The sequence below is a fragment of the Gastrolobium bilobum genome, unplaced genomic scaffold (assembly GCF_033153095.1).
Source record: "Gastrolobium bilobum isolate Gb01-03AN ecotype WA unplaced genomic scaffold, APGP_CSIRO_Gbil_v1 utg42518, whole genome shotgun sequence".
Taxonomy (NCBI): Eukaryota; Viridiplantae; Streptophyta; class Magnoliopsida; order Fabales; family Fabaceae; genus Gastrolobium; species Gastrolobium bilobum.
Genome location: NW_026900044.1, coordinates 99,578 through 113,700, shown reverse-complemented (window position 1 = coordinate 113,700; position 14,123 = coordinate 99,578). Strand labels below are relative to the sequence as shown.

Genomic DNA, 14,123 nt, shown 5'->3' with positions numbered 1-14,123 from the left:
TTAATTAATAAAAGAATGAAATATAATCGAGTAAATTAATAGTTAACAAAATTAATACATTAAAAATTCAAATTGAAAATTTCCTATTGCTAATTTACAGTAATAAGCTGACTGATTAAAAAATTTGATCATATCAAGGACAATTTGAAAAAATGCAAACCTATTGATTAGTTTAAAAAATTTGTAGTGTCTAACAAATGTTTCAAATTTGCCTGTCCCATAAAAAAATAGTTCAATAGTTATGAATTTCCTACCATAAAAAATAAATTTAGACAAATAAACAATTAAATTCTCTTGAATATATTTCTTTTGTGGTTAAATTTATACGAAAAATATTTTTTACTCACAAAATTCACTTATTATACACATTTAAAATATATGTATTCACCTTTAATTTTTGAATAGTATCACATCAATCTTTACATAAACTTAAATATAATTTAATCAGTTTAGATATTTAGTATCTTTTTAAGAAAAATGTTCGTATAATTTCTTATTTGATATGAACAAAATATAATATTGTATTAATGTTATTATTATTATTATTATTATTATTATTGTTATTATTAATGCTATTATTATTTATTATTATTATTATGGGAAAAAAGTTTTCGATGTTACTTTAGATAACTTTATCTAACGTTTATCGAAACGACGTCATTTTGAGTTTAAAAAATTAGAGTGATAAAGACTATTATAACCCTGAAATAAATTAAAATTACAAAAATATCATGATTTCCGTCCCAAAACGATGTTGTTTTGATGAACATTAGATAAAGTTATTTAAAGTAACATCAGAAAAAATAAACCAATTATTATAACAGTAAAGTAGTCGAAAGCTCGGAGCAAAAATAGTCAATTAGAACTCACCACGCGTATTCTACACGTCTATGATAGTAGCATAGTAAAAGTCATCATTAGCACTTATTACAATAACTCTTAACTCTTGAGTAATAAATAAATTTGAGTTAAACAAGAAAAATATTTTATAATATTAATTAGAAGAAGATGTCCATAAACACACATTTATGAAAAAAATATTTTTATTAACTTGAAGGGAAATAGTTTTATAATCATGCCTTAAAAACATAAAAAATCTCTTAAAAATAGATATTATCATATTAATTAGAAGAAGATGTTCATAAATAGTAAATACACATTCGTGAAAAAATATTTTTGTTAACTTGAAGGGAAGTAGTTTTATAATCATGCCTTAAAAACATAAAAAAATCTTTTAAAAATAGTTAAATATATATATATGTATATATATATATATATATTAAGGGCTTAACATTTCTGCAGCAGCCGAAGATAGTGTTATCTGCAGCTGACACAGAAAAGTGGGCCCCACGACTTAAAAAAAAAAAAAAAAAAAACTCAGGATCCGTTGCCGTATCCTAAGATTCGGATGCGGATCTTTGCTTGCTGTAAGTACAGCAGCTGCAGAAATCATTTTGCTATATATTAATTATTACTATTTTATTCTTATTTTTTATTTTTTTCATCCTTTTATATCTTTTATTTGAATTTATCTACACCAACCTCAATTAATACCACCAACCTCAATTAATTTGAGATAAATATATTATTATATCGATATGGAAACGATAAACCCTGATTATAAATAGTTATGGAACGTTCTGTGAGGCCGTTCATTAGCAAAATCATCAACATGTCTTCGGAAGTAGTGGAAGAGGGAATGGAGAACAAGAAAAATACAGAGAAAAACCATAAGGGAGTTTCTGATCATCATCATGGGGTCACGGGGAGGAAGCCTTCATCACAAAAGTTGAGAAGATATGATTCCTTGGACATTGAATCCCGCAAGTTTTCTACTTCCACTCATGCCTCTAAGGTATCAATCTATACTTCCTTTTTCCTTTTTCATCTTTCATCTTTCATCTTTCACACACATACCATCCAACATTTCGTCCCTTACAATTCCCCAACTTCCTTAGAAAAAATGATATACCAAGCATTATTATTAATTACCCCTTACACGCTCATTCTTCACTCCCTATTACATGATATAACACATTATGCAAAATCACCCATACCACCTCACACCTTCTAGAACCTTACACAAGTACACAACCAATTATATAAGTCAAGATTATGCTCCATGACAAGGAACTTTTGAACAATTCATTCATTGCACTCTCATTCTATACTTGAGCACTAATCACACACCACAATTTTTTCTTTCGAATATACTGAGGAAATTACCATTCAACACCCTTTTTCTTAGTGTTCATGTTTCATGGAAATTTATTTTATAAAATAGACGGACCTTATTCGTGACCTTTGAATTTCACTTTTCCATTTACATAATTAAAATGTTTTTCTTTTTTGTTGTTATTTTGCAATCGTACAAATGTTTTTTTAGGGGCCCTCGATGTCAGTGATTATGAAACTAGCTTTTCAAAGCCTCGGAATTGTGTATGGAGACTTAGGAACATCACCTTTGTATGTGTATCCAAGTGTCTTCCCGGATGGGATAAAGAACAACGACGACATTTTGGGTGTTCTTTCTTTGATCTTTTATACCATCACTCTCATTACTCTTGTTAAGTATGGATTCATTGTCTTACGAGCAACCGACAACGGCGATGGTACGCATCATCATATTCAACCCTCTCATTCCTTTAATTGATTTTCTTACATTTCTCTGCACGAAATTTTAAGACCTCAGCCAAAAAGATAAGAGCTATTTACATATAAGTATCTTATAGATGTATGAAAAGGTCTATTTTTTAACCTTTTTGTCTTGAAATCTTATTTAAAGATATATCAATTCCTGTAAATTGGCTAATAACTGGGAAACTATTACACGAATCATTAAAACTACTAGCTAATGATTAACTAAACAATGACATTTGCAAACAAGGCAACATGAAAGAAATACTCTGTGCTATTTTTATTTTTATTTTTAATTTCACATGTAAGAATATTTATAATTTGTGTTGGACATATTTTAGGTGGGACTTTCGCTTTATACTCTCTGATATGTCGTTATGCCAAAGTGGGACTTATTCCAAATCAACAAATTGAAGATGCAGAAGTGTCTAATTATCAGCTAGATTTGCCTAAAAATAACCGTATGAAGATGTCTTCAAGTCTCAAGTCCACGCTTGAGAACAGCCACTTTGCCAAGCTCTTCCTCTTGCTAGTTACCATGCTTGGCACATCCATGCTCATTGGGGATGGGATCCTCACTCCTTGCATATCAGGTTATTCTAATTTTATTTATTCTAATCCAATGTTATTTTGTTAATTTTTTTATTTTCCATGTAACCATTTGATTTATGTTCACAGAGTCGAACATCTGAAATAAGTAACATTTTCTTTGGTTTGCAGTTTTATCCGCTGTGGTAGGGATCAAGGAAGCTGCTCCTTCGATGACTAACGGTAGGTATATTGTACTCATTTTAATTTTGTTTTGCACTTGATAACAGAGTATTGAAAGAAATTGGTTGAGATATATAAAATCATTAATGTAGTCTTACCCAAACTTAAACTTTTGGGTTGAATTGGTTCTTTACATTGTATCAGAGCCTCGGTGTACCGGGTTCGATTCTCACCGCCTCCCACTTTCTTTCTAGTGTAATTTCTTTCTTCCTACAAGTAGGTGGGACCGTGCATTGTCCATCCTTCAAGTCTAGTGAGCTCTCGTGTGAGAGAGCGTGTTGAGATATATAAAATCATTAATGTAGCCTCACCCAAAAGTTTAAACTTTTGGGTTGAATTGGTTCTTTATAAAATTAAGGGAAAAAAAAAGGCAGGGCTCTGAGACAAAGCTGAATTGTCTTTGCAGTTTGGAATGATATGGTAATATAACAAGGACCATTATTAGAGAAACCAGAAAAATTCATTCCTCACAGATTATGTTCTATTATCAAGTCTTCAAATAATTAACTATATATCATAAGTGCAGAAATATATTTCATACTTATTACAACTGTAAATAAGCTAATTCGTTTGTTTGTGCATAGATCGGGTTGTTGGGATATCCATAGCCATCCTGATATGTCTTTTCATGGTTCAAAGATTCGGAACTCATAAAGTAGGCTACACTTTTGCTCCTATTCTTAGTGTGTGGTTCATCTTTATCGGAGGCATTGGTGTTTACAATTTCATCAAGTACGATCCAACAGTAATCAAGGCTTTAAATCCAAAATACATTGTAGATTATTTCATCAGGAACAAAAAAGATGCTTGGATTTCTCTTGGTGGAATTGTGCTGTGCACAACAGGTTCACATTTATTTACTTTTATTGTATATAACTCCTTTTCACTATGAAACTTTTGTTGGCCATCGCTCTAGACTTGATGGGGGGAAAATTGCAGGAACTGAAGCAATGTTTGCTGATGTTGGACATTTCACAGTCCGGTCCATACAAATAAGCATATGCTCTGTGATATACCCTGCTATCATGCTTGCCTACACGGGACAATCCTCCTTTCTTCGCAAAAATAACGATCTTGTTTCAGACACTTTCTACAAGTCCATACCACGTAATTCAATTTTACCCATTAAAGTTATAACTATGAACATATAAAGCCAATCCCATAAGTCCAAGAAGAAAACAAAACTATTTTGTATTATAGCAACTAAAATGATGGTTTCATATTTTGCAGGTCCTTTATTTTGGCCAATGTTTGTTGTTGCTGTTTTGGCATCAATCATAGCTTCTCAATCCTTAATCTCTGGGACTTTTGCTATCATTCAACAATCCCTCTCACTTGGATGTTTTCCTCGTGTGAAAATAGTACATACATCAGCCAAGTATGAAGGACAAGTTTACATCCCCGAAGTTAATTACATTCTCATGCTTTTATGCATTGTAGTCACTGCTGTATTTAAAACTACCACAGAAATTGGCAATGCTTTTGGTAATCTAATATCTTCAACTCTTAAACTAGTCTTTGCATAACAATCTAAACTACGCATAGTTAATGATTAAAAAATTCTGAAAATTGAAAATTCTGAACGGATAAATTTGTGGATGCAGGGATAGCAGTGGTGTTTGTAATGACACTTACATCTGCTTTGCTTGTTCTGATCATGATTATGATATGGAAGACACACATACTTTTGGTTATCACCTATGTTCTTATTATCGGTTCTGTTGAGCTTGTCTACTTAAGCTCGTGTCTATACAAATTCAAAGAAGGAGGGTATCTTCCTCTTGCCTTTGCTGCTGTTCTAATGACCATCATGTACGTTTGGAATAATGTGTATCGAAGGAAGTACTATTATGAATTGGAACAAAAGGTTTCTCCAGAGAAGCTTAAGGAGATTACTTCTAGCACAAACTTACTTCGATTGCCTGGCCTTGCCATGTTCTATTCTGAGCTTGTTCAAGGCATCCCACCCATTTTCAAGCATTATGTGGCAAATTTTCCTGCTTTGCACTCTGTCATTGTCTTTGTTTCCATCAAATCCTTGCCTATTAGCAAAGTTCCTATGGAAGAGAGATTTCTTTTTCGTCGAGTAGAACATGAACTCCTCAATGTATTCCGATGTGTTGCTAGATATGGATACACTGATGTGCGATCCGAGCAAGAACCTTTTGAAGATGTGCTTTTTAAAAGGTTGAAGGCATTTATTGCTGACGAATTTCTGGCATCCCAAAGAGTACGACAGAGTGATAAAACTGAAGAAAAAATGAGTGTTGTTGGTGATGAGAATGATGAACTACAAGAGGCTGGTAATAAAGAGAGACTGTTGCAAGAGGCCATTGAAAAAGAGATGGATACAATTGAAAAAGCATTAAGTGCAGGCATTGTTCACTTGATTGGTGAGAGTGAGGTGGTTGCTAGCAAAGGATCTGGCATAGGGAAAAGGATTCTGATAGATTATGCTTACAATTTTATGATGAAGAACTTGAGGCAATGTGAGAAAGTGTTTGATATTCCTCATAAGCGTATGGTCAAAGTGGGAATGACTTATGAACTTTAAATAACAAAACAGTGCACAAATACTTCAAGAAGAAAGAGAGAATATGAACAGAGATAAACTCCGAGGATGCTTGTTGATTAGTGCTCGAAAATGAAGGGATCGAGCAATTTCCGTAGATCTACTTGCTCGGGAAAATAAAAAATAATAGTTGTTGTAACTTAAGGGTGGGTTTGGTACAAGAGAAATTTTTTGGTGACCGGGAATCATGATTGATGGGAATACAGTAGAAATTGAGTTTACTTGGAATCTTACGAAAGAGGTGTTTGGTTCGCCAAAATATTACCGGGAATATTGGGTAAAAATTACTGATTTCATATTTGGTTTAGAACGAAATATGACTTGGAATATGAGGTTATTTTATTTTTACTTTTGTAATTGATAGATCGGGTCTAGATTTTTATGTGTATTGGGGTATTTTTGTCTCAAAATTTATTGTTGTGCTTTCCCTTTACGTGGTATTTTGATTGGTATTCCGAATTACCATATTATTTTTGGTAATCTGAATAGTGACTTTTCTTTATAAATTAAATTACCGGTAATCCTTGGATATCCGGGAATCGTAATTTATTCCTCCTACCAAACGTGGTAATTACATTTACCAAAGAAGGATTACCGGTAATCCTCTCCAAAAACTTGAAACAAACACCCCCTAATTTTGTTTGGGAAAAATAACACAAATTTCTCTTCTGTGAACCAGTTATGAAAAGTTGAACTCAAGCAAAATAGATATACCAATAACAACTAGGGGAAAGTACTTCTTATGTGACTCCATAAGGGAAAACTTGCAGCAACACAGAATACGCGTCCGAATCTTGGTTTTTTTTTTTTTGTTTTTGATAGAATCCGCACGTGTATCCTAGGATCCGCACGTGTATCTTAGTGTTAAAAATTTGCTGCAACTTTTCTCATCAGCAGTCACATGAGAGGCGACGGACCCTAACAACTATGCAAGAACCAAATTCAAAGCAACACAAGATCATTTTAACAAGAAAAATCTCCTTAATGTAAGGAGTAAAAGCTAGCGACGATAGTAGGGATGGACATGGGTCGACCCGAACTGAATTTTTTGCAAAATCAAACCGAACCTTTTTTTTTATTTTTTTAAATTGAACTGGTTCGACCCAAATCAAATATGAACTAGTTTTGAACTAGTTCCAAACTAGAACCTTTTTTGAACCATTTCCGAACTAGTTTCAAATCATTTCCGAACCTTTCAATTGAAAAAAATTTGGTTCGAAGAACCGAACTGGTTTGTTTATTCAAATTCAAAGAATCTAACTAGTTTGTTTATTTAAAAAAAGAAAAAGAAAAAGAAAAGAAAAGAAAAGAACTATCACTTGTACTTTGGTATCATGAATATGGATGCTTTCTACAATACAAGAATAATTAAGCTTGGTAGTGTTGCTCAGATGCCACAAAAAAATTATCACAAGAATACGTAAGCTACTGTTGAAGTTTAAGGTTGGTAGCCTTGCTCATATATCCCAAAAGTATTCCAAAAGGTTCTGTAATCTTAATCTTTTCCACCTGCTTCCTACCAGCAAAGGATGCAAACCCAATATATGTTCTGGCATGAAATCGTGTCGTGTCAATATACCAACTACAGATGATCTCTGCAGTTAGCATGCATAAAACTTAAGATAAGTGAACAACAGGAAAAAAACAATGTTGAATTGGTGATGACAAACTAAATTGGTAAAGATTTAAGTAATAGCTGACAGAATAGGCTATCAAGCATAAACTTATCAATTATATTAAAATGCATTTCCATTTCCAGCTCCAATAATAACAAATGAAATCTTATGTTCATTTAGACCACCGCAGACAACTTTAATGTCTATTAATCTTCAAATCTTCAACGTGTTTTTTTGTAAATTTTCAGTCATAAAGCATAATATTGATTTATGAGAACAGACTTCACCATTAGATAATACCGAGTGCTCGAGTAACGGATAAAACCCGATTAAGATAACCATAATCTATGTAACCCCCTAACTCTTCAACTTGCCTGCGCTCTAATGGATAAAGAGGCCTGTGTCGTCACGACAGGTGTCGAAGTCCACCCAAAATCTTTAGTATCAATGTCTGTGAGATTACAAGGTTATCTGTAGTCAGCTACAAGCATCAAGAACACCAATAAACAACTAGAACAAAAGTTACACCAAAAGACAATAAATATGCACATAAATACAATTTATGTTCGAAATTAGCCATCTGAAAAATTCATTCAAAAATTTCAATGGTCAGATTAGAATAATACAAGAGAGGAACACATTTATCAAATTTGGGAATGATCTAACGATTGATAAAAAAGATCTCCCATATTGAATCTCACTGTCCAAACAGGAATAGAATATTAGTATCCTTTATTCTTAGTTGCACTATACCCTTCTGGAAGCTTGAATTAAAACTCTATATAGTGAAACTTTAGAAACATATGCTATGAAACTTTTGTCAAAATTTGCGCTTGATCCAATACCTCTCGAAAGATTGTTACCTGCTGCAGAATTCTACCCAAAAAAAATGTGTTCGGTTTAATGAAATTCTAGCACTTCTACATACCTTCAATCAATGTTGAGTATGAATGTTGATGAATACTTTAACATGCTAAAAAAATTCCAGCTGAATCTGATTCTCTGTTGGTGAACAAAGGAGATATCAAAGGTGGATGAGAATGGCTCCTTCTCTTTTTTTCTCGTGTTTTTAGACATTATGAATGCTCTCGCTCAACACCTCTTGCAATGTGGCTGCTCTCACCATCGATGAATACTTCAAAATTGGAAGAAAAGAAACTTTGGTTATCCCTTGTTCCAATGGACTTTTAAACTTTAAATGAGAAAACCCACTGTTATATATTTTTTATCCGCCTTGAAATTAGAAATTGAAAAACATTGGCTTTTCACAATATGAACTATAGGTTCAAATAAGAGTGTATGTGCTGTTTGACGATATCTTACCATTCATTTTTAATTATGTATTCTCATAAATACATAATTATAATATTGAAGTTATTTTTTTTAGCTATATATTTTTGAGAATAAATAATTAAAAAATGGTTACAGAAATAAATAGTACCATTCCTGAAACATTCTCGTAACATGATTCTTATATTTCTGTTTAAATAATCTGGTTAAGTGGACAAATGTGAAAGACTGACAGCTAAGATAAAAAGTTAATTTTTCAATAAAATGAACAAGAAATTAGAATGTCACATTCAATTAAATAACTTGCGTGTTGACATCTATGATGCACGGACACTGACACGGGACACGACACGATACGACACGCCGACACGTTAATTCTAAAAAATGTCATATTTTGATACGTTGGGACACGTTTTGATATTAAATAAAAATTTTAATATATATAATATAATTTATATTTAATACATATAAGAGTCTATAATAAGTCATATAACCAATCAGATATTTAAATTTCATAACATAAATATAAATAAAAATAATTTTTCGTACTTTGTTAATTTTTCATGTCAAATTTCATAATAGAAAAAAATTAATTTATAAATTATTTTTTTATATTTAGTTAATAAAATAAAATTAACATTAAAAAAAACACGTGTCTGAGCGTGTTTTAGCGTGTCCGAGTGTTGACCGCGTGTCCAAAAAAATTGATTGCGTATCGGAAAAATGTGTCAGAACGTGTCCCCAAATATTGACCGCGTGTCGGACGCGTGTCCGAGCATGTCCGTCACGCAAAATTTAAAAATTTTCCGTGTCCGTGCTTCAGTGGTTGACATTATATAATTCTAATAATACCACAGCACAAGCTAGCAAAAATAAACCAGTGGGTATTCCCATACAAGTATGTGACTGGTTGAAATCTCACTCTTCGTGCTGCTATTGCATTTTTTTCCATGTTTTTTTATGGGCTTTATTAGTCTTCGTTTACATAAGATAATTATTTTATATTGTAAAGATAAAATGGATGGGTCTCACCATTACAAGAAAAAAAAGTTGATGTGCGAAAATCAAAGTGAGAGAAATTATCTTATGTAAAAGAAGGGTAATATTTTTCTTTTTTTTATATAAGTTAAAGGCTTTAATATTTCTACCGTGAATGTAGATAAGTTATTTACATTCGCTTCTAAAACGATATCATTTTGGGTTAAAAAATTAAAAAATTATAATAAAAAAGACTATTATAATCATAAAATAAATTATAATAACAAAAATACCTTGATTTTTGCCTCAAAACGATGTCGCTTTGGGCTCAATATAGATAAGTTATCTACATTGACTGCAGAAAAAGCAAACCCTAAGTTAAACGTGTAAAATTTAACTGTATAATTCTGTTTTTAATTTTCAGAGGACGTAAATGGACGTTGAGTAGAAGCTATAATTTTTTCTTTTTCTTTTAAGAGTTAGAGGTGTCAAAATAATAATAAAAATGTCAGCCTAATGTTAAAAATTTGACTTAAGATGACTTGACCCAATTTGACAAAACCAAAACAAGACTGAACTGAAAATGGAAAAATCAGTTCAGAATCCAAAACATGTCATAATTAACTCTTATAATTATCAAATTCTTTTTTTAAAAAACTAATTTGACTGAAATATTATAATTTTTTTTTATCTAATTAATTAAACAATATATACTTTTAAATATTTAAATTTAAAACACAAGTTAACTAAATGAATTATTTAAATTTAATATTTAATATCTTGATTATTGTTTTGTCTTAGAGACAGAGATGTCCAGCCCAATAGACTGGTATGTTAATCTTGGATCTAGTGCCCTCTCCCAGGTATCTATGAAGAAGATATCTTTGAGTCAAGCAGATCACTATGCACAATGAACTAATAACGACATTTGCCAATGAAGTGTGTGTGTGCACCGTGACAGCATAACAGTAAGGGAGAGAGTGTAACATACCTTTAGGGTTTACCTTTTATTTATAGAGGTTACCTGTGGGTAGTATGATGTGGACCTTTAGTACCTCCGATGAGGGCCCAGGCCTGTCCGCTACGCTGTCGTATTAGGATTAGTATCCTTGATGGATACTATCCGCAATTATACTTGATTTGAATATTGGATTGCCCCTTATTGGGCCTACGATTCAATGGGCCATTTATACGGGTCCATAACAGTTGCCCCTCAGCCAGGCTACCTGGGTTTCCGAGTTGTCGGGGTGAATTTCCTTGCATTTTGCTTCAGGTTTTTCTGCTGAGCTGAGAGAGTTTGATTTTTTGTAACCTCTTTGCATACGTGTTCCTTATTTATCAGGATTTTCAACTAGGATCCTTATCGCCTCTTATCTCGGCGGGTTTGAGCATAAACTAGGAAAAATATTTCACGTATTCCCATACCGAGTTAGGGATGAGCTTGAGTAGTTGGGACCCAACTGGCGAGTTTCCCCAAGCATCATTCCTTACGCACATGTCCTGAGTTTGTATCTTTCTTCCGGAACCGAGAATTATTTTCCCTAGTCCCCTACTGGGACAGGTTATGCATGAACCCGGTAAGATACTCTACATGTGTAATCAGGTAACGAATGTGCTTGAGTAGTTGTGACCCAACTGGCGAGTTGCCCACAAGCATTATTCGTATAACCCGACTAAAAGTTGTCGTATATGCGTGTCTTCAGTCTCACGCGCTGACTTATCAGCAGTACTCATGTCATTCTGACACGTGCCGCTAGCTGCGTGTGTTAGCGTGCTGCATCCGTTTTATGCCGTTTTTGATTTCATGCACATTTATTAGGAGTATCGTTTTAGGCGTATAATCATTGCTTTTTGAGTGCAATGACGTTGGTGCCCTTGACCCTTGCCATCCACGACTGCTGCGGTTACCACTTACAAGTGAAATGACTTTGGTGGCCCTGACCCTTGCCATTCGTAACCGCAGCAGTTACGCTTGTGCCTATATAAACACGTACATTGTCCCCTTTTCGTTCTTTTCTTTGCTTATTTTGAAGAATTTTTTCCCTAAATTCTTTGAGCGCTAGCATCCGCAAGTGTCTTTTCTGCATTTTCTTGGAGTTCATTTTCTTCGTTTTCTTCACTCAGGTATTTACCAATTCCCTTCACACTTGACTTATCTTCTTCCTGAATTGTCTACATTTGGCTGTCTGCATTTTAGACATTTGCCATTTCTGTTGTGAATTTGTTGTTCTTCGAACGTTATTCTGGCAAATTGTCTGTTGTGCCAAGGCTCAGTAGTTGTAAAATGTTGCACATTGCTTCACTTCTTTGCATTTTAGTGTGTGTCATCCTTTGTTTGTCAATTTTTCTCTTGTTGCTTTAAAACTTAGTGTCGTTTGGAATTTTTAACCAAAATGAGGGAGAAAAAATTTCATTCTTCAGTTCTGCATTGTGATGGGAAGAAGGAGGAGGATTTGGATTTTTTCAAAAAGATTCCCACTGGTGCTCGTTTTTGGCTGTGGGGGATTTCAAGAACTGAAGAGAAAGAGCGTGAAGCCATGCTTCGTGGTTACCGTGGTGGTAGATCCCAGAGGAGATCCGGGTTGTCTAACAGAGAATTAGGGCAAAACCGTGATAGAGGTTCGTCCACCCGGGGGTAGGAGTCATCTTTATGTGAGCAGACGTATTCCCCTGCATCTTCCCCCAACCGGTTCTAAGCCCTCCAGTAGTTTACTTGTAGCAAACCCTGGTCTTCCATTAGTCAACCAGGATATCCCCCTATCTTTCAGTATCCATAAAACTGCTCCGTGTTATTCCTGTGTCTTTCTGAGTTCCAAACTCATTGAACAATGATGTGACTATTTGGCCAAGTCTACGTTAGCTAGCTGCCGACATGGAGATGTTCCAGGATATACCTCGGCATCTGGTGAGACAGATGACCCAATCACTATCTCAGAGAAGTCAACTTCTTCGTCTTCTAGTGATTCTTCATCTAGTAGCATTTTTGATTCAGGTATGCCATTTCTACCCTTCTGATTAAGCTCTTTTATTGTTTTAGGTATTTATGGCATCTCCCCCCAAAGGTTGTAGAGGGGTCAGGTTCTACCGAGTCGTGTTCTGAGTCTCCTCCAGCCTCCCCAGTATCCCAGTCTCCCTGGGTAACTTATGAAGTTTTAAACACCACGTCCGAGATAAGTACGAACGATGTTGCTGGTCTCCCCGTTGGGAAGCTGGAAAACTTTGACATAGGCCCTCCACATGAAAACGAACCAGTTTGTTCTGGGGGAAGTTCTGATGAACCTTATTTTTTCTTCTTTTACCGAGATCTTGTAACTCAACTCGGCATCAAGTTTCATTTCTTCGAGTTCCAGATGGACATTTTAAATCATCTTCACATAGCTCCCAGTCAACTTTACCCTAATGCTTGGGGTTTCGTTAAGGCGTTTGAGAATTTTTGCGCATACCTCGCCCTTCCACCTTCTGTCTGTGTTTTCTTTTATTTCTTTATGCCTCTTACTCCTCGAACTGGCCGTGAACCGCCAGAACGAAAAAGGTTGGGTCACCATCCGGGGTGTCTCTGGTCGTAAAATTTTTCATGTTTACATTGAGTCCTTTAAGAACTTCATGGAGAAGTTTTTCAAAGTTTCTGCGCATCTTGGAAAGGAAGTGTGGTTCCTTAAAGATTGTGATTCCAAGGATGTGGAAGGAAAATTTCCTCTTTGTTGGTCATCTGACCATTACCAATTTCCTTCTGCAGGTTACCGTTTTAAAGAATCCGAGTTGAACCCCACTGATATCAACAGTATGATTGCCATGCGTGCATATAAAAGTTCGCGCACTTATGTTAGCGTTGCGTCCCTTCTTTACAAGTCCCAAGAGGAGCTTGATGCTGAAATAAGTATGCCTTGCTTTTACACTTACATGCATATTTTTGACATTGCATCTTATGACGCTCTTTACTGCTTTGATGTTGCAGTTCCCAGTATGGAAAACCAGCAGCAAGATAATTAGCAAGACCAGCAGGATGACCCACCCAACTGGTTGTCAGTTTTGGGCCGGGGTAAAAAGGAAGCAGTTGTTGACTTGACGGGCAAGAAAAGGAAAACCCCTGAGTAGAAGTCCAAGAAACCTCCTGCTGCCACTGCCGAGAAGACCAAGGGAATCCTGGCTGATAAGACCAAGGGAAACCCTGCTTACAAAGATGCCCCCACCTCTCAAGCTGTGGCAAAGTTTGCTTCCTCCATCATCTTTCGGGGTTGCCAAGCATGATTTATGGCAAT

General features: G+C 34.6%; 1 protein-coding gene across 1 annotated transcript; it reads left to right on the top strand.

The window, feature by feature from the left end:
• The first annotated feature begins 1,630 nt into the window (after positions 1 to 1,630).
• On the top strand, positions 1,631 to 6,344 carry LOC133294995 (potassium transporter 5-like). The gene is made up of 8 exons (XM_061493774.1): positions 1,631 to 1,855; positions 2,387 to 2,612; positions 2,979 to 3,230; positions 3,358 to 3,408; positions 3,993 to 4,253; positions 4,348 to 4,515; positions 4,639 to 4,893; positions 5,013 to 6,344. Exons 1-8 carry the CDS (start codon positions 1,631 to 1,633, stop codon positions 5,960 to 5,962), a joined length of 2,388 nt encoding a protein of 795 aa, XP_061349758.1. The 3' UTR covers positions 5,963 to 6,344.
• Positions 6,345 to 14,123: the final 7,779 nt, after the last annotated feature.